Source organism: Cololabis saira, chromosome 2, assembly GCF_033807715.1.
Source record: "Cololabis saira isolate AMF1-May2022 chromosome 2, fColSai1.1, whole genome shotgun sequence".
Lineage (NCBI taxonomy): Eukaryota > Metazoa > Chordata > Actinopteri > Beloniformes > Belonidae > Cololabis > Cololabis saira.
In genome coordinates, this window is record NC_084588.1 from 4760572 (window position 1) to 4784707 (window position 24136).

The 24136-nt window shown below is 46.2% G+C and overlaps 2 protein-coding genes across 3 annotated transcripts in view; both read left to right on the forward strand.

Annotated features, from left to right (window-relative positions):
- LOC133457322 (transient receptor potential cation channel subfamily M member 1-like) overlaps positions 1-13419 on the forward strand; it is a 69823-nt gene extending 56404 nt beyond the window's left edge. The window contains exons 22-28 of one of the 2 annotated variants that reach the window (XM_061736465.1): positions 344-536; positions 3011-3031; positions 3377-3521; positions 4550-4740; positions 6962-7094; positions 9683-10038; positions 10430-13419. In XM_061736465.1, coding sequence (XP_061592449.1) covers positions 344-536; positions 3011-3031; positions 3377-3521; positions 4550-4740; positions 6962-7094; positions 9683-10038; positions 10430-11004 — 1614 coding nt within the window. In that variant the 3' untranslated portion in view covers positions 11005-13419. The remainder of the gene's footprint in view (positions 1-343; positions 537-3010; positions 3032-3376; positions 3522-4549; positions 4741-6961; positions 7095-9682; positions 10039-10429) is intronic. The other variant, XM_061736476.1, reaches the window with a different exon arrangement.
- Positions 13420-16193: 2774 nt separating this feature from the next.
- galr1b (galanin receptor 1b) overlaps positions 16194-24136 on the forward strand; it is a 31777-nt gene continuing 23834 nt past the window's right edge. The window contains exons 1-2 of the mRNA XM_061736490.1: positions 16194-16965; positions 19170-19235. Of these exons, the coding sequence (XP_061592474.1) occupies positions 16273-16965; positions 19170-19235 (759 nt within the window). The 5' untranslated portion in view covers positions 16194-16272. The remainder of the gene's footprint in view (positions 16966-19169; positions 19236-24136) is intronic.

Here is a 24136-nt window from a genome sequence, read left to right on the forward strand (position 1 = left end):
TGTGCGATCGACTGTACTCATAGATTTAGCAAGAAATCGGAGTTAAAATAACTGTACCAAATATTAATGTCCATGGACCACTGGTTTTTGGGGTAACTGTACGGGTCACTGTCAAGTCCAACTGACTTTAATTTAAGCCCATAATCGGCTGTTATCCCGTCTTCTCCACTAGTTGCAGACATTTTTGCGGATGTTTTGAAGAGACGTCAATGCATACCCTCTATAAGTACTACATATACTACATATAACTTGTATCTTAGTAAAACGGAACATTTTAAAGCTGTGAATGTTTTCTTCCAGATTTAAAAGTCTCTACCCCCCCCCCCCCCCCGTGTGTCTCCAGATGATAGACATGTTGTACTTCGTGGTCATCATGCTGGTGGTGCTGATGAGCTTCGGCGTCGCTCGGCAGGCCATCCTCCACCCAGACGAGGAGCCCACGTGGCGTCTGGCTCGCAACATCTTCTACATGCCGTACTGGATGATCTACGGAGAGGTGTTTGCCGACTCCATAGACCGTAAGACTAGCGTCCATAGTAAGACACCTGTTCGTCCTTATCCTGTCCTCTTCCTTCCCCCGTTTTACCCCTGTCCTTCACTGGTGCACCATCCTGTCTACACCCTTTATGTACTTCAGCAGTAAATCTGCTTTGCAAAAGTATTCACCCCGTTTGGCTTTTTTTTTTCATTTTCGTGCCTCACTTGGAGCGTGACTGCATGTGTTTTTGGACTGTTTAGACCAGGTCCACACAAAACTGGGCAAATGGTGAAGTGAAGTGAAAAGGACAACAGTGGTGATCCCAGAGTTCAATCCAAAAGAACAGAGCCATCAGAACCAGCCCAGCATAAATCCTAATTTATGGTTCTCCATCAAATTTATAGCTCCCCTCTGCAGAGCCTATCCATCGCCCGACGTGCACCTCCAACATTTTCTGACAACACCTCGATGGGACGCAGACCTCGGGGGCTGTGATTGGTCCACTGCACTGCATCATTTCCAGGACTTCGCTTTTCCGCTTCGTTGCTTCTGCTAGACTCGTTTAAAGGTCATACAGACCAGCTCCTCACACATCTTCTCCTTGTGTGAGAGGGATGCGCCCCAAATTAGGTGATGACAATAGTGGGAAGCTTTGTGTTGTTTACGTAACAATAAATGGAGACTTTTTTTACTTTATTCACCATTTCTGCAAACCAGGAATTTAATTCAGGTATTTCCTCCAAATTTAACAATAAAATAAAACATAATTTGTTTTATGTTATTGTCAGGTCTCTGTATGATCGGAGCAGGAGTTTGGTTCTCATTGCCGGCAGTAAGTCAGACTTGTTCCCGGTGCATGTTGGACTCCGGCAGGGCTGCCCTTTGTCACTGGTCCTGTTCATAATTTTTATGGACAGGATTTCTAGGCGTAGCCAGGGGCCAGAGGGGATCCGGTTTGGGAACCTCAGGATTTTGTCTCTGCTTTTTGCGGATGATGTTGTCCTGTTGGCTTCATCGGACCGGGACCTTCAGCATGTGCTGGGGCGGTTTGAGGCCGAGTGCGACGCGGCAGGGATGAGAATCAGCACCTCCAAAACCAAGGCCATGGTTCTCCACTGTGAAAGGGTGGCGTGCCTTCTCCGGGTGGGTGGAGAAGTCCTGCCTCAGGTGGAGGAGTGAGTGAGTGAGGGAACGAGGGAAGGAGCTGAGTCGAAAGGCGAAGCTCTCGATTTACCGGTCAATCTACGCCCCTACCCTCACCTATGGTCATGAACTTTGGGTAGTGACCGAAAGGACGAGATCGCGGATACAAGCGGCCGAGATGAGTTTCCTCCGCAGGGTGGCTGGACGCTCCCTTAGAGATAGGGTGAGGAGTTCGGTCACCCGGGAGGAGCTCGGAGTCGAGCCGCTGCTCCTTCACATTGAGAGGAGTCAGCTGAGGTGGCTTGGACATCTGTACCGGATCCTCCTGGACGCCTCCCTAGGGAGGAGTTCCAGGCATGTCCCTCCTCCCTAAGGAGGTGTTCCAGGCATGTCCCTCCTCCCTAGGGAGGTGTTCCAGGCATGACCCTCCTCCCTAAGGAGGTGTTCCAGGCATGTCCTTCCTCCCTAGAGAGGTGTTCCAGGCATGTCTCTCCGGGAGGAAGACCCAGGACACGCTGGAGAGACTATGTCTCTCGGCTGGCCTGGGAACGCCTCGGACTCCCCTCGGAAGAGCTGGAGGAAGTGTCTGGGGTGAAGGAAGCATGGGCATCTCTGTTGAGACTGCTGCCCTCGCGACACGGTTCCGGATGAGCGGTGGAAAATGGATGGATGGATGGAATTTTTTTTTTAATATTTTGTTTTTGTTTTTAACAAAATCCACTCAAAAAGGTCTAACAGCCCGTTAAGATGCACCAGATAGCAATGGCATGTGGTTCATTAGAGAAAACAACCCTCAGCAGTGACAGCCATATTATTGCACATCCTCACAACGTAGCCCATCTGCTCCAAAACCACGACTTCCAGCTGGAACTGCAGCTAATTCACAACTTTGGGGTGAATACTTTCAGGGGGATTTATTTCCAGTTTTTCTCTCTTTATAGTCTTTAATGGTTTGTGATTCATCAGATTATACAAAATTAAGATTTCACAGGAATGTAAAGTTTTAAAGAAACAACATATTGAAATACAAAAGAGGGTGAAGACTCTAAAAACTGAACTTTTTTGTTTCCCGTCACCCCCATCTTCTCCACACCCCCGTGTTAATTCCCTATTCTCCCTCTTTTCTCTCCTTTCCTCCCCTTGATTAGTCTCCCCTCTCTCTTCTCACCTATCTACTCCTTTACTGTCTTCACACCTCACACGTTGAACCTGAATCAGAGCTACAGAATAAATGTGTGCTTTTATTCTGAAGTTCATCCTGTTTGTCACTTTGGTGAAACTTTTCCTGAACTCCTTTGTTAGATGTGATTTTCTCCACCATCCGCATCCTCTTGGACTGATGAAAGTTGTTATCTCTGTTCACTCTCTGCTGCTGCTACTGCTGGACAGTTTACGCCATGGAGATCAACCGTAAGTATGTAGACGAGACAATTGTCAGGATGTTGACACAAATATCATCTGTATCTGTTGATAGTCCCCCGAACACCACTTACCGTCCTATTTTCACTGCAGGTCTAATGAAGCTGAAACCTTACAGTCACAGGAAGCATCCTCACCATCTCTGTCATTTCAAATTTAAAGATGATCTTGCTTATTTTTTTTATAGTTCGGTAGACGAATCAGAAGAGAAGCTGATGTAAACTGGTTTATATGTCGTCGTCGTCGTCATTGTAATAATTCACTCTCAGTGTCAGCAAACCTGACCTGTTTCCACTTCTTCTCATCAAATGCCATAATGCCATGTGTGTGTGCCAGCTCCATGTGGAGAAAACTTGTACGATGAAGATGGGAAGAAGCTTCCTCCTTGTATTCCTGGAGCCTGGCTCACCCCTGCCATCATGGCCTGTTACCTGCTGGTGGCGAACATCCTGCTGGTCAACCTCCTCATTGCTGTCTTCAAGTTAGTACCTCAGATCGGTTAACACTGACCCAACAGAACTTCATCAATCCTAGTTAAGGGTGCTTTCACACCTGTCCCGTTTGGAGCAGTTGTTCCCAAACAGGGAGCGTTTCCCCCTAAAGATCGGTTCGTTTGGTACATGTGAACACAGCAATCATGCTCGGATGTGGGACAAAACAAGCGAGCTGAGATCTCCTAGGAGAGGTGGTCTCGGCTCGCTTCCATTCCAGACCTGGAGCAGTTTGTTTGCAGTGAGAACATAATCCACACAGCAACACACAGAAACAAACTAGCCACACTCGCTTACGTTGCTCCATAGTTGTTGTTTTTCCCGGGGTACGGAAGAGGAAACTCCTTCAGCGTTCATTTCTGACCAATGACAGAACAGTTGGTTCATGGCATTTGTTAACAGCTTTGAACCGCTACAGACGGTTGCCTTGTGAACACAAACGCCACAAACGAAAAACGAAACAACTGTATCGATTTAGCCCCTGAATCGGAACAAAACAAACGGGCCACAGGTGTGAAAGCACCCTTAGAGGGCTTACGTTTTGTTGTGTCGTAAATTTTAAATGGACCACTGTGATTGGTTGTGGGTTGGTCTGGAAGGGTCCAAGGACAAACTTTAGAGCAGCTTGTTCTGCCTGATCACTGGCTAAACTCGGTGGTTAGTTCTGATTTTGCCACCAGAACCACACTTGAAAAGGCGGCTGCTGTTGTAAATGTTGGCCAACAGCTCCAGAGCTCCACCAGAGTGGATGAAGGAGCATCGAGCATGGCACATCATTTCAGGGCCCTTCCAGACCATCTGCTGGGTGTGTTCCTGTCAGCTTCCCAGGCCTGTCCACTCCACCCGTTCATAACATGGCACCAAAATGTACGGGTGACATCACAAAGGCTTTTTCCAGTAATTATACAGTCTATGGATAAGACATATAACCACAATTTGAAGCTCAGATGTCAAGGTGTAGTTTGGATGAACAAGGTTCTTCTGTAGGGATTTAGATCTCCCTCTTCTTCCTCGACAGTAACACCTTCCTCGAGGTGAAGTGCATCTCCAACGAGGTGTGGAAGTTCCAGAGGTATCAGCTGATCATGACCTTCCACGACCGGCCCTTCTTACCACCCCCTCTCATCGTCTTCCCCCACATCTACATGGTGCTGCGGAGGCTCTGCTGCCGCTGCAGACCGGAAGGAGATGACCGCGAGAGGCGACTTCGTAAGATCAAGAGGCCACCATGTGGTTTTAGGGATGTCTTCTGATAGCTTATCACATCTGGAAACAGTGTGGTCTGATATTAGCGTGTCCATTGTAACACGTATGCACAGAACAAAGCCCTTTCTTGCTCTATGCAGTTGTATATAAAGCCTCTGAAGCCGCCAGAAGGCCCAGAGGTTAGCCAAACGGGCGGAGTTACAAGGTCAGCCCGCATATACAGTATTTTGGCGCTTTTCCACTAATACCTACCCGGCTCTACTCAACTCAGCTCGGCTTGACTCAACTTGGCCTGGTTTCTTTTCCATAACAATTCAGCACCTGGAGCAGAAGTAGGAGGAGTTAAAAAATGAGGGTGAGAGAAGCTTCAAGCGGCAACGCTTTTTTTGTTTGGTTGTTTCAGTGCTGCTGAAAATTCAGCTGGAGCACGAGCAGCTATGAAGTGACAGAGCTCCTGGTGGATCTGGTTGTTCCTTATCACCGTCTAGATCCCTTTTTAATTCTCTCCTCAGCACCAGGTTTATGAACATCTGACCCTCAGAGTTGGATCATGAAACAGATTTTTGCGCTGCCATTGCTGGTTGATTAAAATGAACCAGAAGTCGCCATTAGAGTCGCTCTTTCACTGATGTCACATCCTGACTCAGACGTCTGACTCCAACCCCCCGACCAATCGGTGGTCTGTAGTGTGATGATGTCAGATACAGCCGACTCAGCCGCTTAGAACCTCGGCAGAATAGTTACAGAAAAGTATCTACTCTGCACGTTAGACCCATAGTGGGAAAGAACCAAACCAAGGCGAGTCGAGTCAAGCTGAGTAGGTGGAACTAGTGGAAAAGCGCCATTTGTGTACTCTACCTATCTATCAGAACCATCCCATTCAGACTAGCCCCATCACAGAAACCAGTTCTCTGTCTTGTGGGTCATCTTTACAGGATGGGACTGGGGTGGTTATGATAAGGCTGTCCGAACCCTCCCTGCCAAATCCAGACAATCAAAACCATCTCTGTCCCATCACAGCCAGATGTCCCTATGTTTTCCTGGTGTTTGTGTGGGTTTTCTCCAGGTACTCTGGCTTCCTCCCACCGTCCAGAGCATGTAGGTCAGGTTGATAGATGCCCATGAAGTGTGAGCGTGTATGTGGCCCTGCGATGGCTCGGTCCTGTCCAGGTGTCCCCCTGCCTAGGGATGGGAATCGAGAACCGGTTCTTGCTCAGAACCGGTTCCCAGTGTTTCAATTCATTGTAATCTTTTGTATATTTTTCAGACGATTCCCTTTTCGATTCCAGTGAGCATAGTGACGTCATCACGCATGTTGTGTAAGCCAGCAGACGATAGTAGACATGGCGCCCAAGCGATAAACTTGAAATACTTGCTAAGTGAATATTTCGTCAAAGGGAGGAAATACAACCAACATGCAAAAATATTTGCGCATACAGCAGCAATAATGATCAAGGAATGTTGCGTTTTCCAGCAGCATCTGCAACGTTAGCATGTCCTTGGCTAATAAAACAGCAGGTATCTAATTAACTAGTGAACACTCCCTATCATATTAGCGCCATTTGCCTCATTGTTGTCCTTTTTTTCCAAATGGGAAGCGATAAGGGAATTGTTAAAGAACCGAATCGGTAAGCAGAATCTAAAATTGAATTGGAATCGTAAAAATCGTATCAATTCCCATCCCTACCCGTGCCTTTCACCTGTAATAAAGTGAGAAAAACTCGGGCAGATTCGCATTATGCTGTGCAGGATTAATACCTGCCATATGAGATAACACCCAAAAATAATCCTTGTGTTGATTATATACTGAAATGAGGAACACTTCCAATTTTGTATTTAGCCATTTCTTTTTTTTATATATATATTTGTATCCCCATTTTGTCCCCATTTTATCACCCAGTGCTCCTACATGTACCTAAGTCAGTCCTGGGCATTGCTCCCTCCACCAACCCCGGGAGGTCCTGCACTGAGCTCAGGTCTCCTCCTTAACCTGAGGAGTGAGCAGGCCCACCCAGGACCTTCTTTATTTAGACCAGGGGTCTGTAACCCAAAATGTTGAAAGAGCCATATTGGACCAAAAACACAAAAAACAAATGAATTAAAAGTCTTCTATAAGCCTTAGAATGAAGGCGACACATGCTGTATAGCTTATTCCCATCCAAGCTGGGTCCAACCCTCGCCGTCCGGTTGTATGTAAGCTGATGTAAACAGTGTGATTCCTCAGAGCTGGTGCTGAACGCTGAAGAGCTCAAGACTCTGCACGAGTTCGAGGAGCAGTGTGTAGAGGAATACTTCAGAGAGAAGGAGGATGAAATGCAGTCGTCCAACAACGAGCGAATCAGAGTAACGGCTGAAAGGTCAGAACACACGTATGCTGACATGACGCTTTGTTATTACACTGGGAAGTTTTAAGTGTCATTTGTGAATGTTGCTCCATATTGTAGGACTTGACAGAGGTGTTGTGCAATAAAAGAGGTGCTTTTTTAGCTATTGTGCCAAAGGGCAGCCCTGCCGGAGTCCAACATGCACCGAGAACAAGTCTGATCTACTGCCGGCAATGCGAACCAAACTCCTGCTCCGATCATACAGAGACCGGACAACCCTTAATAGAGGGCCCCGGACTCCACACTCACTGAGCACCCCCCACAGAATGGCACGAGGGACATGGTCAAATGCCTTCTCCAGATCCACAAAACACATGTAGACTGGTTGGGCAAATTCCCATGAACCCTCAAGCACCCTGCGGAGGGTATAGAGCTGGTCCAGTGTTCCACGACCGGGACGAAAACCGCATTGTTCCTCCTGAATCCGAGGTTCAACTATCGGCCGTATTCTCCTCTCCAGTACCCTGGCGTAGACTTTCCCGGGGAGGCTGAGAAGTGTGATCCCCCTATAGTTGGAGCACATTCTCCGGTCCCCCTTTTTAAAAAGAGGGACCACCACTCCGGTTTGCCACCCCAACGGTACTGTCCCCTTCCTCCATGCCATGTCGCAGAGGCGTGTTCACCAAGACAGCCCTACGACATCCAGAGACTTGAGGTACTCAGGGCAGATCTCATCCACCCCCGGTGCCCTGCCACTGAGGAGCTTATGAACTACCTCAGTGACCTCGGCTCGGGTGATGGATGAGCACGTCCCCGAGTCCCCACTCTCTGCTTCCTCAGTGGAAGGCATGTCAGTCGGGTTAAGGAGATCCTCAAAGTATTCCACCGTCCGACAATGTCCCCAGTCGAGGTCAACAGCTCCCCACCCGCACCGTAAACGGTACCGGCAGAGTACTGCTTCCCCCTTCTGAGGCGCTGAACAGTCCGCCAGAATTTCCTCAAGGCCGTCGCTCCAATGGCACGGGTAAAATTCAGAATCCAATTTAAAATGTTATTAAGACTTGATAGTGCCCTAGGTTCCTGGCAGAGCTCTCTGTTCTCAGAGTGCAGGTTTACTCGTAGTTCCTAGAGTATCCAAATGTAGATGTGAAGGGTGGCCCTTCTGCTATCAGGAACCGTTACTATGGAACCAACTTCCAATCTGGGTTAAGGAGGCTGACACCACCTCCACCTTTAAAACCAAACTTAAAACCTTTCTGTTTAGTAAAGCCTATCGTTAGTGTTTAGTAAACCTCTAGCTGGTGTTAGTAAATCTCTAGTTAGTGTAAACTCTAGTGTGTTAGAGTCAGTAGTCATAGCTGCAGCTATAGAACAAGACTATAATAGTTATTCTCAAACAAAGCTTCATGGTAGATATGCTGCTATAGGCCTCTGCTGCAGGGGGGACCGACATGATCCACTGGATGGTGCCCCCACCCTTCTTCTCTTCTCCTCTTCCCTTCCTCTCTTCTCCTTTTCCATTTTTATTTATTATAAGTATCTCATAGCCATCATTTTTGTCCATCATTCCTGTAGTTTATTGTGCTGGCCCCCTTTTTTCTCTTTTGTGCATGTTTGCAGGCCGGAGCTTCAGGAACTGCGTGCTGGCCTGCGGTCCCCCCTCTGATCATCCCACTGCTGCTTCCACATGCCTGTGCCCCCCCCCTCTGGTCACCCTTCTGCTGCTTCCCCCTGCCTGCCCCCCCCCCCCAACCTCCACCTGTCTGCTGTGTGCTGCTAACGTCCTCAACCCCCCCAGTCTGGCCTTCGGCAGGAGGGTCCCCCCTTATGATCCAGGTCCTGCTCAAGGTTTCTTCCTCCTAAAGGGGAATTTTCCTTGCCACTGTTTGGTTTAAGGCTTTTCTCCCACTAGGGGAGTTTTTACCTGCCATTGTCTATGTAATAATTGCTCGGGGGTTTATGTTCATGTTCTGGGTCTCTGGAAAGCACCTAGAGACAACTTTTGTTGTATTAGACGCTATACAAATAAGATTCAATTGAATTGAAAATTGATCATGAAACAGACTTTTGTGCTGCCATTGCCTGTCGAATAAGATGAACAAGAAGCCGCGAGTCGCTCTTCCGCTGATCTCCTCCTCCTGACTCAGATGTCTGACTCCCAACCCCCCGACCAATCGGTGGCCTGTAGTGTGATGACGTCAGATGCAGCCCCATTCAGCCCGATTCAGCCGCTTAGAACCTCGGCAGAGTAGTTACAGAAAAAGTATCTACTCGGCATGTTAGACTCCTAGTGGAAAAGCGCTAAACCAAGTCGAGACGAGTCGAATAGGTACAAGTGCAAAAGCCCCATAAATACTTTTCACAATAAAATACACTGACTTTAAATCTGCAAATCTGCATTTTATTCTACTTTGTATGTTATTGTTGATTTTCTTGTATAAATGTGGCACCAAATGGAGCAGAGCTCCTAATTTCATTGTGGTCAATTCATTCAATGACAATAAAATCTTTCTATCTCTATTTCTATTTCTATAACTCATATGGGTCTTCAGCCTCCTGTCATGTGATCAGACCTGTTGAATTGGTTCCATATGTCCGTGACATGGAGCTTCTGTCTTCAGGGTGGAAAACATGTCAATGCGCCTGGAGGAGGTCAATGAGAGGGAGCACTCCATGAAGGCGTGCCTGCAGACGATGGATCTCCGCCTGGCTCAGCTGGAGGAGTTCTCCGGCCGGATGGTGAACGCTGTCGAGACGCTTGCGGGTGTAGACCGGGCCGAGCTGGTCCGTACTCGCTCCAAAACGTCGGTGTGTGAGCCGTCTTCATTGCTTCGACGTGGTAGCATCAGCAGCATGGATGGGTACAGCCTGCTGCGGTATCAGCTGGAGCATGACGACAGGACCTCCATGTCCGGAGACGTGGAGGACAAGAAGGTCCACCTGAGTCCAGAGAGACAGGTGGCCAACACTGAGAGAGGTAGGACGAGACATGATGGGCCCGATTAGTCCTGAAGAAGTCAAGGCCTGATCTGTCTCCTTCAGTCAGTGTAGACAACACTCAAATGCTTTGAGATGATGTTTCATCTCCCCAAGGATTCATTATACATGTGCATGTGACAACCTGTTCCACTTTCCCACACACCTAAATTAGATGATTGTTGATGAAAGTTGTGAGAAAAATATCAAAGGCCAATGACTGCATGTAGTGCATTGGTACGTATGAGTAGAGCATAGCTGTACAAGGTTTATAAAGTTGGCGTAGTTTAGAAACGGCCTGTGATTGCTGAGCTGTTGGGCAATTCTGAGCATGTGCAACTGTTACACCAGCAGCATGAAGATCAGTGATAATTCTGTTTCCTGTTTCTCAGGGAAAGTGAGGGACCAGACTCCATCGCTATCCAACGTTGACATCCTCATCATCCCTTGTGACCCCGTCCCCACCTACCCTGCCCTGCCTCAGGCCAACCCGGTAGATGCTGATTTGGATGAACTGGCCCAGAAGACCCGCCTGGAAGGGGCAGCGTCCTTCCCCCTGGAGAAGTCCAGGGTCATGGAGTATTTACCATCTCCAAACATCAGAAGGAGAAAGTCCATTAGTGGCATCCGTAGTCCAGCTCCAGAGGAGCTGGACAGGTCCATCATACTGACTCCGCCCCTGTTGGTGGTGCAGACGAATGGAGGCGGAGCAGCGGAGTCTAGACTGACTGATGCAGGACCAGAGAAGGAGACTGTGGATGGCTGCCATGGTAACAGGGAGGACGAGGAGGAGGAGGAGGAGGACAGGAAGTATCCACCATTGAGATCCAAGAGTCTGAACACCCCCAACCCGAGAAAGACGAGGACAAAGAGTACAGATGAGAAGGAGAAGGCCAGCAGCATCAAAGACCTGGTATCAGCGTTCCAAGAAGGGGCCGGGGACCAGAACCAGGTCCAAAGACTGTGAATGCTGTTGACAACCTTAAATGTTTTAAGAGATTGGAAAAACTGGCTGGTTCAAATGCAGCTTCATTAAACCTCCGTCATGCTTCCATGTTTCTTTTACACAGACGAGGTTTTCTCCTGGAAACTCTTCCAAACAACAGCTGCTTTTTTAAGATCATTGCTGTTGTCTTTTCCTCTTGGCATTGTGTTGCATTTGCCTAGTACCATGACCCACAAAGACTTTTATAAGATTGGATGGTTTTTACAAGAAACCTAGGATTCATTTAGGAGATACTGCTGTTCTTTTATTGTTTTTTTGTCTTTTGTTTTTTTTTTAAATATATTTTTATCCCAATTTTTCCCCATTTTATCACCCAGTGCTCCTACCTAAGTCGATCCTGGGCATTGCTCCCTCTACCAACCCCAGGAGGGCCCTGCACTCAGCTCAAGTCGTCTCCTTACTTGAGGAGTGAGCAGGCCGCTTCTTTTATTGTTAACTGGCCATATTGGAGCTTTTATTGTGAAAATGTTGCATTTTTACATCATGGACTGTCTTGGGGAGTGTCACTAAGCATTAATGTCTTTTTAAGGATTAATATTTAATAGTTATTGATCAACTTTCTCTGAAAGAACTGAAAGAACTGAAAAGCTCAAATGTAAAGGCCAAAGGAGTTCTCAGGGAAAATGTGGGAATGTGATTGTCACCGGGACCGGTGGAGCGCCGGGACCGGGGGACCGCCGCCGGGACGCCACCGCCCGTGGTTGCCCGGGCCCGCTGCTGTCTAAGACCGTGAGTTGTGGGCCGGAGAAACCAGCAGCTGCCAGAAATAGCAGCTGATGATATGGAGCCAGTCCCGCTGGTGTCCTCTGGTTGGTGGCAGTGGTCTCTGAATGCAGCTAACAGCCTGAGACATGTCTTTGAAATAAGGATTAAATAACCTTATTAACCAGGCTGTAAATATTTGGTTGGTTGGACACGTTAACGTGGAGGTGGGCGAAGATGAACCTGCGCTGGATTCACGCAGCAACACGGTTGAAGAGCAAAACCTTTGACACACAACCTATATTCATTTCAGCAACGGATGATGTCATTGCGTTCAAGGTCTGTGTAGACTGATCCAGACAACGCACGCCATATTGCTGAGTGGATCAAGCACCAGTGTTTGATCCAGACCCACAGTTCCTCTGCCGACCACCAGGGACTGGATCCAGACCTGCAGGTTAAAATGTTCAACTTTGTAGCAGAAATAATTGTACTGATGGTCTGGAACAGAAACAGGTGTGGTCTCCATGGTAACTTTAATCATCCCTGACAACTGTATGGGGGCCATACATGTATTTATGACCAAGTCGAAGTAGATCAGGGAACAGACGCTTCAGGAATACTCTGTGGGGGACCTCCTACAGATGGTTTGTCCAGTACTTAGACAGTTTATGGGCTAATCCACCTGTCTCAGCCCCCCAGTCTCGCGCTCAGAAGGTGTGCCGATTTTTTCCAGTGGCCAGCCGCGGTACTGCAACAAAAAATCCCATGGGGCCCAGAAAGCTTTTTTCCCATAGACCGCAATAGTAAAAGAGAAGCCTCTAAAACTGTTCACAGGACACCTCCAGCTGTAATCACCGGCAATTACTAATCTTTGTATTCTATATTTTTAAGTCATGGACTTTATATCCGCCAAAAATGTTTTATAACGGCCAGAAAAGTCAAAGAAAAGTCTCTTTCTGGGCGTGACGTCACGGCCGTGTCGGTGCCATTGATGTTGCCCCGGGGTATGATGGGAGGCCCCAGAGCATCATGGGAGGTGACTCAACTGCGCATGCTCTATGGGCCCGTGTACACGGAAGTAAACCAGGAAGTCAGAAATTTTTTCGGCACATGCGCTGGCTGAGCAGAATGCATTGAAATGAATGGGCGGCCATTTTGGGCAATGTATCCAGTTAATATTATAGATCCATGACCTGTCTTCATAGCGTCTGTGGTTGATTTGTCTTAAATTGGAATAAATCTGTTGGAGCAGCACCGAGTGGCCATCAGTGGTATTACATGTCCCACCTTAACCCATATGAACTTCTCAAACGATGTTTGAGGTGGTTTTATTATAAAACCCGGACTCGGCGTGGACATGTGGTCCAGTATAACTCTAGAAGACGTCTCCACCTGAAGGTTGAGTGGCTTAAAGGGAATCACGTCCACCTCTGTCTTCCGATCCAAGCCTGTCCACGGTCCCTGATCTCCGCACCTGTCACCACTGTCTCTGTGTTTGTTTCTTACCTCAATTTTTATCACGTGATCAGAAAACATCTAGTCACATATTTTGAAATGTAAATGTACCTATATGCAGTCAGATGTAAGCAGAAATAAAAACCTGTCAGACTCAGTAAACGCTGTATTTCTGGTCCTATGATGACGTGTGACTGAGTGCATGTTATTTCTTTAACAATTAAGCTTGTTAAATACTTTAGACGTTTGCTGATTTAGTTTCCCGTAGAACAGCTCAGTGTCCTCTCAGCTCTGAAACTAAACTGGACGTTGAGGTCTTGAGCGGTCTCTCAGGGCCCCCACATCTACGAGTCCTCCAGGCCAGACCCGGCCATGTCACCACTTCCTGGTTCATCCCTCGCTGACACACCAGAGTCCTGCTGTGGTGTGTCCTGCAGCAGAAACACCAAGGCCTTTTCCACCAGTTTAAAAGGAAGGAGTGTGAAGAAGAGAGTCCTGGAGATGCTGCAGTTCCACATCTGTCCACTGGGGGGAGATGAACTCCAGAACGATCTGAGAGGCCAGTTCTCCCTCAAAGATCACATTTCGCGATATAGTGTCCTTGCAAATTTGTGAGATTCTGATATTAATGTTTCAACTCTAATTTGTGAGTTTACAAAGTCAGTAATGCAATTTTTTAGACGGAAAAATGTATTTATTCATTGCAACTTTATAAATGTATGAGTGACATTAAAAATGTTTGAGAGAGAGGTTTGGGGGGGGGGGATTGTACAAAAACACAATAATTAATATTATTACATAAACAATATTATTGTTCACTCTGTTAATTTACATCATTATTTAAGTATTTGTTTGATTTTATTTGTTTATTCTATTTAATAATGTCTGTTTTTGTACATGAATTTATTCTTATATGGAGAACATATTGATGAGGTACTGTTAATCTAAGTTGAGTGATTTTAATTATTGTTCTAGTTTTTGTAGTACTTTGTTCTAGCACTTAATTGTTGTTTAGTCGGCCTACACTGTAGATGACACTCAGCATCACACTTAGGACTATATCACTTTAAATATTAAGTGTAAATCAACCCCGGGCTGCTCTTGTAGCTGAATTTTCTCCCATTTCAGATTAAAAACCATAGATGGTAAAAACCTGCCAGGCTGACAGTAGGATGATGGAAACAACTCTGCTGCAACTGTGACCTTTGACCTGTTGCTTCTCTGTGTGGCCAGTAGGGACAGTTGCTGACTTTGATCAATATTCATTGAAAGGTTTTTCTGCAAGTTTGTTAATCTGTTGTTGCTTCCATTGTCTTAATCACTGTGGATTACAATCTAACTACAACAAAAAGTTCTTACATGTAGTTTTACAAGTGTAATTGTAACGACAGGGAAGAACATAAAATAAGTTTATAGTGGGTGTGTGAATGATCAATAATCAGTATTATTGGCAGTAATAGAGGGCCCCAAGATCATATTTTGTTTAGGGCCCCATGGAGGCTTGGGTCGGGCCTGACCGGAGGGTGTGCATGTGAGTGTGCGTGTGCGTGTGCATGTGCGTGTGCGTGCATCGGGGCGACATGCTTCTCAGGCAGTCATCATTGAAATTTTAAATTGAAATTGACATTTTTTTTATTTCGAACATGAAACAGTAGTGAATACTACGGTGGCCGACAAGGGCCAAACGCACTGCAACGGCATAATGCGTCTGAGTTAAGGAAAACGACTTCAAGTACAGAAATGATTCAAATTCACAAACTCAAAACGAGGAACAAAAAGAGGAACGTGGTGCAAATGAAAAAAAGTGCTGCAAAAAACAAAGACAAATGCAGCATCATCAAACGCTGCAAATAGAGAAACGATGCAAAGCACAAAACGATATAAAACAAGAAACCATCTTCAAAAGAAAAACGCTTCATAACCGGTCACTACAACAGGAAGTGCTCCAAACCTGCAGGGGGCGCTGCTGACTGAACCACAGTGTTTACATCCATGGTTTAAACATACAGCGGGAACGGTAATATGATTTTTATCTGAATATACTTATATAAGATGTTTATATCACTGTACAACGCTGCACATTGTATCGTCTGGTGTAAAATATAATAAAGAAACGTCTCGTAATTAACTGAGACGCATTAGGCCGTTGCTGTGCGTTTGGCCCTTGTCGGCCATCGTAGAATACAAAACAAAACAATAATAATCAATGATAAATAAATGTAAATAAGAAAACAAACAAAAAATATATATAATTATGCAAAAATGCATCCATCATAATTAACATGCTCTAAAGGGAGTAGGAAGAAGTAACAACTTATTAAATGCTATCCCCTATACTATATTTCATTATGATCAAAATGTATTTAATTTCTATACAAAAAACAAAAGATATCTATATATAGCCTACATAAAACACACACACACACACACACACACACACACACACACACACACACACACACACACACACACACACACACACACACACACACACACACACACACACACATATATATATGTATATATATATATATGTATAGGTAAGTGTATGTATAGGTAAGTGTGTGAGTACAGTGTGTGAGTATAATTATAGTTAGTTATTATAAATACGTGTTAATAAATGATTAGTGAATGGGGGTAGGATTAAATAAGTTTACACTTCTTCCTACTCCTTTTTGCACATGTAAATTAAGATATTAAGTGTTTAAGTATGAAATTATTTATTTTGTTTTCTTATCTTCTGTTTAATTGTTGTCTTTTACATGTACAAAATAAAAACAAAATCAAATCAAATCATGTATCATGTCTAGTGGTGCGTTGCTGCGGGACGCGCGTCTCCTGCTGGAGGAAGGAGGGTGTGTGTGTGTGTGTGTGTGTGTGTGTGTGTGTGTGTGTGTGTGTGTGTGTGTGTGTGTGTGTGTGTGTGTGTGTGTGTGTGTGTGTGTGTGTGTGTGTAAGGGGGGTAAAAGTCTGCTCTGCCGGGCTGATTCCGGAACTTTTCCTTTGGCAGATAGTCCAGGAAGCTCCTGCGTGATTGCGCAGCCGGATCGTCACCCCGGGGGCTCCGCGATGCTTCCCCCCAGGAACGACTGCCTGCTCTGGGACGCGCTCCAGGACCCCAACGCGTCCGCGGGCCCCGCCGGGGACCCCCACGGGGAGGGTCCGGGCCCCGAGGCCGTGGCCGTGCCGCTGCTGTTCGGGCTGATCTTCGTGCTGGGGGTGCTGGGGAACCTGCTGGTGGTGGGGGTGATCCTCGGGCTGGGCCGCCGCGGGGCAGCGCACCCCCCCGGCCCCACCAACGTGTTCCTGCTGAACCTGAGCGCGGCCGACCTGGGCTTCCTGCTGGTGTGCGTGCCCCCCCAGGCCACCGTGTACTCGCTGCCCCACTGGGTGTTCGGGGGCTTCCTCTGCAGCTTCGGACACTTCTTCACGTCGGCCTGCATGCTGGTCAGCATCTTCACGCTGGTGGCCATGTCCGCGGACCGCTACCTGGCCGTGGTGCGCGCCCGCAGCGCGCTCTGCGTCCGCAGCCGCAGGAACGCGCTGGCCGGGGTGCTGCTGATCTGGGGCGCGTCCCTGGCGTGCTCGGGGCCGGTGGCCCGGCACCAGGTCCTGCTGACCGGACACCCCAGCGCCCCCAACAGCACCTTCTGCTGGGAGGACTGGTCCGGGGCCGGGCAGGGCCGGCGCGCGTACAAGGTCCTGGTCCTGGTGCTGGGGTTCCTGCTGCCGCTGCTGCTCATCTGCTGGTGCTACTCCAGGGTCAGTGCCGGGTAGGGTCAGCACCGCTCCCTTCAAATACGGAATCCTTACTTCATTGGGAATTAATAGTTGCGTTCCGTATTGAACCAATACGGACATATACAGGACTGTCTCAGAAAATTAGAATATTGTGGGAATCTTAATCTTAAACTGTAAAACATAATCAGCAATATTAAAATAATAAAAGGCTTGCAATATTTCAGTTGATTTGTAATGAATCCAGAATGTGACATTTTTGTTTTTTTAATTGCATTACAGAAAATAAAGAACTTTATCACAATATTTTAATTTTCTGAGACAGTCCTGTATTATGCTCTTATGTATTGATGTCATAATATACAGGTGAAGGTCGGAACATTTGAATATATTGCAAAACTTAATTCGTAGTAAATTCACCTAACGGTGAAAAAAACATTATTTCCCACTACATTCAAAGTGAGATATGTCAAGCCTTTATTTGTTATAATGTTGGTGATTATGGCTCACAGTTTATGAAAACCTCAAATTAAAAATCTCCAAAAATTTGAATGTTTTATGAAATCAATAAACAATTCGATCATCAAAATTGTAACAAATAAAGGTTTAACTGTTAAACTTTAACATATCTTGCTTTACATGTAAGACTGTGAGACTATGTAATATATTAGCTTCACCTTTTAAGTTGAATTATTGAACTAAATTAACTTTTACACCATATTCTAATTTTCCGACCTTCACCTGTAGCTATATTTATATTTACCATAGGAGCCATGGTATTTCAGTTGCTATATGGTTGTCTGTCTGTACAGTCATGCAAGTTCAATGCTATTTAAGCACTTTAGACTTTAAATCAAAGCATTTTATTTTTTCATATAAAATAAATACATTTCTATGCAGTTTAGAAGTTTTGGGGATCTCCCTTTTTTTTTGGCGCTTGCACTGCTGAAATCAGGGCATCCCTTATTTCTATTTCTGAAAGGTGGCAACCCTAGTCCCGGGACCAAGGTCCACCTGCGCGGGGAAGAAACACCTATGCATGACTCAGGGGCCAAAGGGCAAGAAAAGAGACCTGCTGCGCAGAAAACCAGGTGTCGTGCCAAAAAGTGATTGCCTGCCAGAATCTGATTTCTCCCCTGAAAATGGGTTTTTTCACCTGCCAAAAATTGATTGAAGGCCAAATACAGTTAATGAAAGGCTGTTTCTACCTAAATATGATTTGATCTCATGCTTGAGCTTCATAATATAAACACTAGAGCTCACAGGATTGCTTTTAACTCTTTTAAAGGACCATTACAACCAGTACTCGAGTTGTAAAAAAAAATCAGGGGGGATGGTGGATTTTATCATATGGGGACAGATAGTTTGTGCTGATTACAAATAATGTAATATAACAAATAATAGCACTGACCAAAACACCTGCAGAAATACTGCAGGAATGACATAGCAGCAGTTAAATGCAGCCTTCTGTAAGCTTTAAATATCCACTGGGCTTACATCAAATACATCAAAACACAACAATAAAAAACAGTTTTCTGAACTTATTAATATGATTCTGTCCTTCACAGGATAAGTAAAATGGATCACTGCAAAAACTCAAAATCTTAACAAGAATATTTGTCTTATTTCTAGTTAAAATGTCTCATTTTAGTAAAAGAAAATCTCATTACACTTAAAACAAGACTCATCACTGGAAAAAACAACAATTTTCACTAATTTGAAAGAGTTCAAATTACTGACTTAAAACGCAAAAAATTGCCAAAAGAGAAACAAAAAGTTCACACATATAAACTCACCAACCTACTCACCCTAACCCCTAACCATTTTCTTGGTTGGGCTCCATACTCTGGTCTGGACTCACCTGTGCTGGGGCGCACGCGTCCCAGAAAACCTGGAAAATGATTGGTCAATTTTCCAGTCCCGGAAAACATATGGAAAATGGGAAAAAAACAAAAAGTAAAATGTCCTGGAAACGGTTAAGTTTTCCTGGAAAACGATCCTCCCCCTGCCTTGTTAGTGAATGTAAAGGGATAAAAGCTGCTGTGGCTCCAGGTAGCCCCGCCCCCTGGTCCAGCAGCTCCAGGGACAGTTGACAGGTTTTAACATCACTGATGGCACCTCATGTGGTCAGTGGAGGAACTGCAGGTTCCTGCTGATGCAAGTTCAGATGCTGGTCAGTCTCTGATCACTCAGATTATTGATGAAACTGTTTTTTGGGTTGTTTTCAGGTTTTATGTCACCTCCATAAAAAGATGATGACCAAATCCAAGAAGTCCAAGCGCTCCAAGAAAAAGGTACCACTCTCCTCCTCGGATTGAAAACATCATCAATACAATTGTTTCAAATCACTTCAGCAGGTTATGGCTGTTCAGATGTTAATATCAGTTTTTCTCTACTGCTCCGTCACCATGGACCAAGTGGCTCCGGGCCAGAATAAACGGTTCCAAGGAGCACCAACTCTTTGCTGGGCTAGAGGAAAGAACCGCTTACGTAAGCGGAGGGGGCGGAGTTGTTCAGACCAACGGCAATAGCAAGACTGCAAGTCGGTGTAACTGACGTTTGCAGCGACGTAACTGATGTTTGCAGCGACGTAACTGACGTTTGCAGCGACGTAACTGACGTTTGCAGCGACGTAACTGACGTTTGTTGACGTAACTGACGTTTGCAGCGACGTAACTGATGTTTGCAGCGACGTAACTGACGTTTGCAGGCACGTAACTGACGTTTGCAGCGACGTAACTGACGTTTGCAGCGACGTAACTGACGTTTGCAGCGACGTAACTGATGTTTGCAGCGACGTAACTGACGTTTGCAGGCACGTAACTGACGTTTGCAGCGACGTAACTGACGTTTGCAGCGACGTAACTGACGTTTGCAGCGACGTAACTGACGTTTGTTGACGTAACTGACGTTTGCAGCGACGTAACTGATGTTTGCAGCGACGTAACTGACGTTTGTTGACGTAACTGATGTTTGCAGCGTCATAACTGACATTTGCAGCGACGTAACTGACATTTGCAGCGACGTAACTGACGTTTGTTGACGTAACGGACGTTTGCAGAGACGTAACTGACGTTTGCAGCGACGTAGCTGATGTTTGCAGCGACGTAACTGACGTTTGTTGACGTAACTGATGTTTGCAGCGTCATAACTGACATTTGCAGCGACGTAACTGACATTTGCAGCGACGTAACTGACGTTTGTTGACGTAACTGACGTTTGCAGAGACGTAACTGACGTTTGCAGCGACGTAGCTGATGTTTGCAGCGACGTAACTGACGTTTGCAGAGACGTAACTGACGTTTGCAGAGACGTAACTGACGTTTGCAGCGACGTAACTGATGTTTGCAGCGATGTAACCAATGTTTGTAGCGACGTAACTGACGTTTGCAGCGACGTAACTGACGTTTGCAGCGACGTAACTAATGTTTGCAATCACGTAACTGACGTTTGCAGCGACGTAACCAATGTTTGTAGCGACGTAACTGATGTTTGCAATCACGTAACTGACGTTTGCAGGCACGTAACTGACGTTTGCAGCGACGTAACTGACTTTTGCAGCGACGTAACTGACGTTTGCAGCAACGTAACTGACGTTTGTTGACGTAACTGACGTTTGCAGCGACGTAACTGACGTTTGCAGCGACGTAACTGATGTTTGCAGCGACGTAACTGACGTTTGTTGACGTAACTGATGTTTGCAGCGTCATAACTGACATTTGCAGCGACGTAACTGACATTTGCAGCGACGTAACTGACGTTTGTTGACGTAACTGACGTTTGCAGAGACGTAAATGACGTTTGCAGCGACGTAACTGATGTTTGCAGCAACGTAACTGATGTTTGCAGCAACGTAACTGACATTTGCAATCACGTAACTGATGTTTGCAGAGACGTAACTGACGTTTGCAGCGACGTAACCAATGTTTGTAGCGACGTAACTGATGTTTGCAATCACGTAACTGACGTTTGCAGCGACGTAACTGACGTTTGCAGCGACGTAACTGATGTTTGTAGCGACGTAACTGACGTTTGCAGCGACGTAACTGACGTTTGCAGCGACGTGACTGACGTTTGCAGCGACGTAACTGACGTTTGTTGACGTAACTGACGTTTGCAGCGACGTAACTGATGTTTGCAGCGACGTAACTGATGTTTGCAGCGACGTAACTGACGTTTGTTGACGTAACTGACGTTTGCAGCGTCATAACTGACATTTGCAGTGACGTAACTGACATTTGCAGCGACGTAACTGACGTTTGTTGACGTAACTGACGTTTGCAGAGACGTAACTGACGTTTGCAGCGACGTAACTGATGTTTGCAGCAACGTAACTGACGTTTGCAATCACGTAACTGATGTTTGCAGAGACGTAACTGACGTTTGCAGCGACGTAACCAATGTTTGTAGCGACGTAACTGATGTTTGCAATCACGTAACTGACGTTTGCAGCGACGTAACCAATGTTTGTAGCGACGTAACTGACGTTTGTAGTGACGTAACTGACGTTTGCAGGCATGTAACTGACGATTGCAGCGACGTAACCAATGTTTGCAGCGACGTAACTGACGTTTGAAGCGACGTAACTGACGTTTGCAGCGACGTAACTGACGTTTGCAATCACGTAACTGACATTTGCAGTGACGTAACTGACGTTTACAGCGACGTAACTGATGTTTGTAGCGACGTAACTGACGTTTGCAGCGACGTAACTGACGTTTGCAGCGACGTAACTGACGTTTGCAGCGACATGACTGACGTTTGCAGCGACGTGACTGACGTTTGCAGCGACGTAACTGATGTTTGCAATCACGTAACTGACGTTTGCAGCGACGTAACCAATGTTTGTAGCGACGTAACTGATGTTTGCAATCACGTAACTGACGTTTGCAGCGACGTAACCAATGTTTGTAGCGACGTAACTGACGTTTGTAGTGACGTAACTGACGTTTGCAGGCATGTAACTGACGATTGCAGCGACGTAACCAATGTTTGCAGCGACGTAACTGACGTTTGAAGCGACGTAACTGACGTTTGCAGCGACGTAACTGACGTTTGCAATCACGTAACTGACATTTGCAGCCACGTAACTGACGTTTGCAGCGATGTAACCAATGTTTGCAGCCACGTAACTGACGTTTGCAGGGACATAACTGATGTTTGCAGCGACGTAACTGACGTTTGCAACGACGTAATCAGATTTTGCAGCCACGTAACTGACGTTTTGGAACGACGTAATCAGATTTTGCAGCCACGTAACTGACGTTTGCAACGACGCAATCAGATTTTGCAGCCACGTAACTGACGTTTGCAGCGATGTAGCCAACGTTTGCAGCGACGTAACTGACGTTTGCAATCACGTAACTGACATTTGCAGCCACGTAACTGACGTTTGCAGCGACGTAACTGACGTTTGCAGCGATGTAACCAATGTTTGCAGCGACGTAACTGACGTTTGCTATCACGTAACTGATGTTTGCAGCCACGTAACTGACGTTTGCAGCGATGTAACCAATGTTTGCAGCGATGTAACTGATGTTTGCAGCCACGTAACTGATGTTTGCAGCGACGTAGCTGATGTTTGCAGCGACATAACTGATGTTTGCAGCGACATAACTGATGTTTGCAGCGACGTAACTGACGTTTGCAGCGACGTAACTGACGTTTGCAGCGACAAAACTGATGTTTGCAGCGACGTAACTGATATTTGCAGTGACGTAGCTGATGTTTGCAGCGACGTAACTGATGTTTGCAGCGACGTAACTGATGTTTGCAGCGACGTAACCAACGTTTGCAGTGACGTAGCCAATGTTTGCAGCGACGTGACTGATATTTGCAGCGACGTAACTGACGTTTGCAGCGACGTAGCCAACGTTTGCAGTGACGTAACTGATATTTGCAGCGACGTAACTGACGTTTGCAGCGACGTAGCCAATGTTTGCAGCGACGTAGCCAATGTTTGCAGCGACGTAACTGACGTTTACAGCGACGTAACTGATGTTTGCAGCGACGTAACTGACGTTTACAGCGACGTAACTGATGTTTGCAGCGACGTAACTGATGTTTGCAGTGACGTAACTGACGTTTGTTGACGTAACTGATGTTTGCAGCGTCATAACTGACATTTGCAGCGACGTAACTGACATTTGCAGCGACGTAACTGACGTTTGTTGACGTAACTGACGTTTGCAGAGACGTAACTGACGTTTGCAGCGACGTAACTGATGTTTGCAGCAACGTAACTGATGTTTGCAGCAACGTAACTGACATTTGTTGACGTAACTGACGTTTGCAGGCACGTAACTGACGTTTGCAGCGACGTAACTGACTTTTGCAGCGACGTAACTGACGTTTGCAGCAACGTAACTGACGTTTGTTGACGTAACTGACGTTTGCAGCGACGTAACTGACGTTTGCAGCGACGTAACTGATGTTTGCAGCGACGTAACTGACGTTTGTTGACGTAACTGATGTTTGCAGCGTCATAACTGACATTTGCAGCGACGTAACTGACATTTGCAGCGACGTAACTGACGTTTGTTGACGTAACTGACGTTTGCAGAGACGTAAATGACGTTTGCAGCGACGTAACTGATGTTTGCAGCAACGTAACTGATGTTTGCAGCAACGTAACTGACATTTGCAATCACGTAACTGATGTTTGCAGAGACGTAACTGACGTTTGCAGCGACGTAACCAATGTTTGTAGCGACGTAACTGATGTTTGCAATCACGTAACTGACGTTTGCAGCGACGTAACTGACGTTTGCAGCGACGTAACTGATGTTTGTAGCGACGTAACTGACGTTTGCAGCGACGTAACTGACGTTTGCAGCGACGTGACTGACGTTTGCAGCGACGTAACTGACGTTTGTTGACGTAACTGACGTTTGCAGCGACGTAACTGACGTTTGCAGCGACGTAACTGATGTTTGCAGCGACGTAACTGACGTTTGTTGACGTAACTGACGTTTGCAGCGTCATAACTGACATTTGCAGTGACGTAACTGACATTTGCAGCGACGTAACTGACGTTTGTTGACGTAACTGACGTTTGCAGAGACGTAACTGACGTTTGCAGCGACGTAACTGATGTTTGCAGCAACGTAACTGACGTTTGCAATCACGTAACTGATGTTTGCAGAGACGTAACTGACGTTTGCAGCGACGTAACCAATGTTTGTAGCGACGTAAC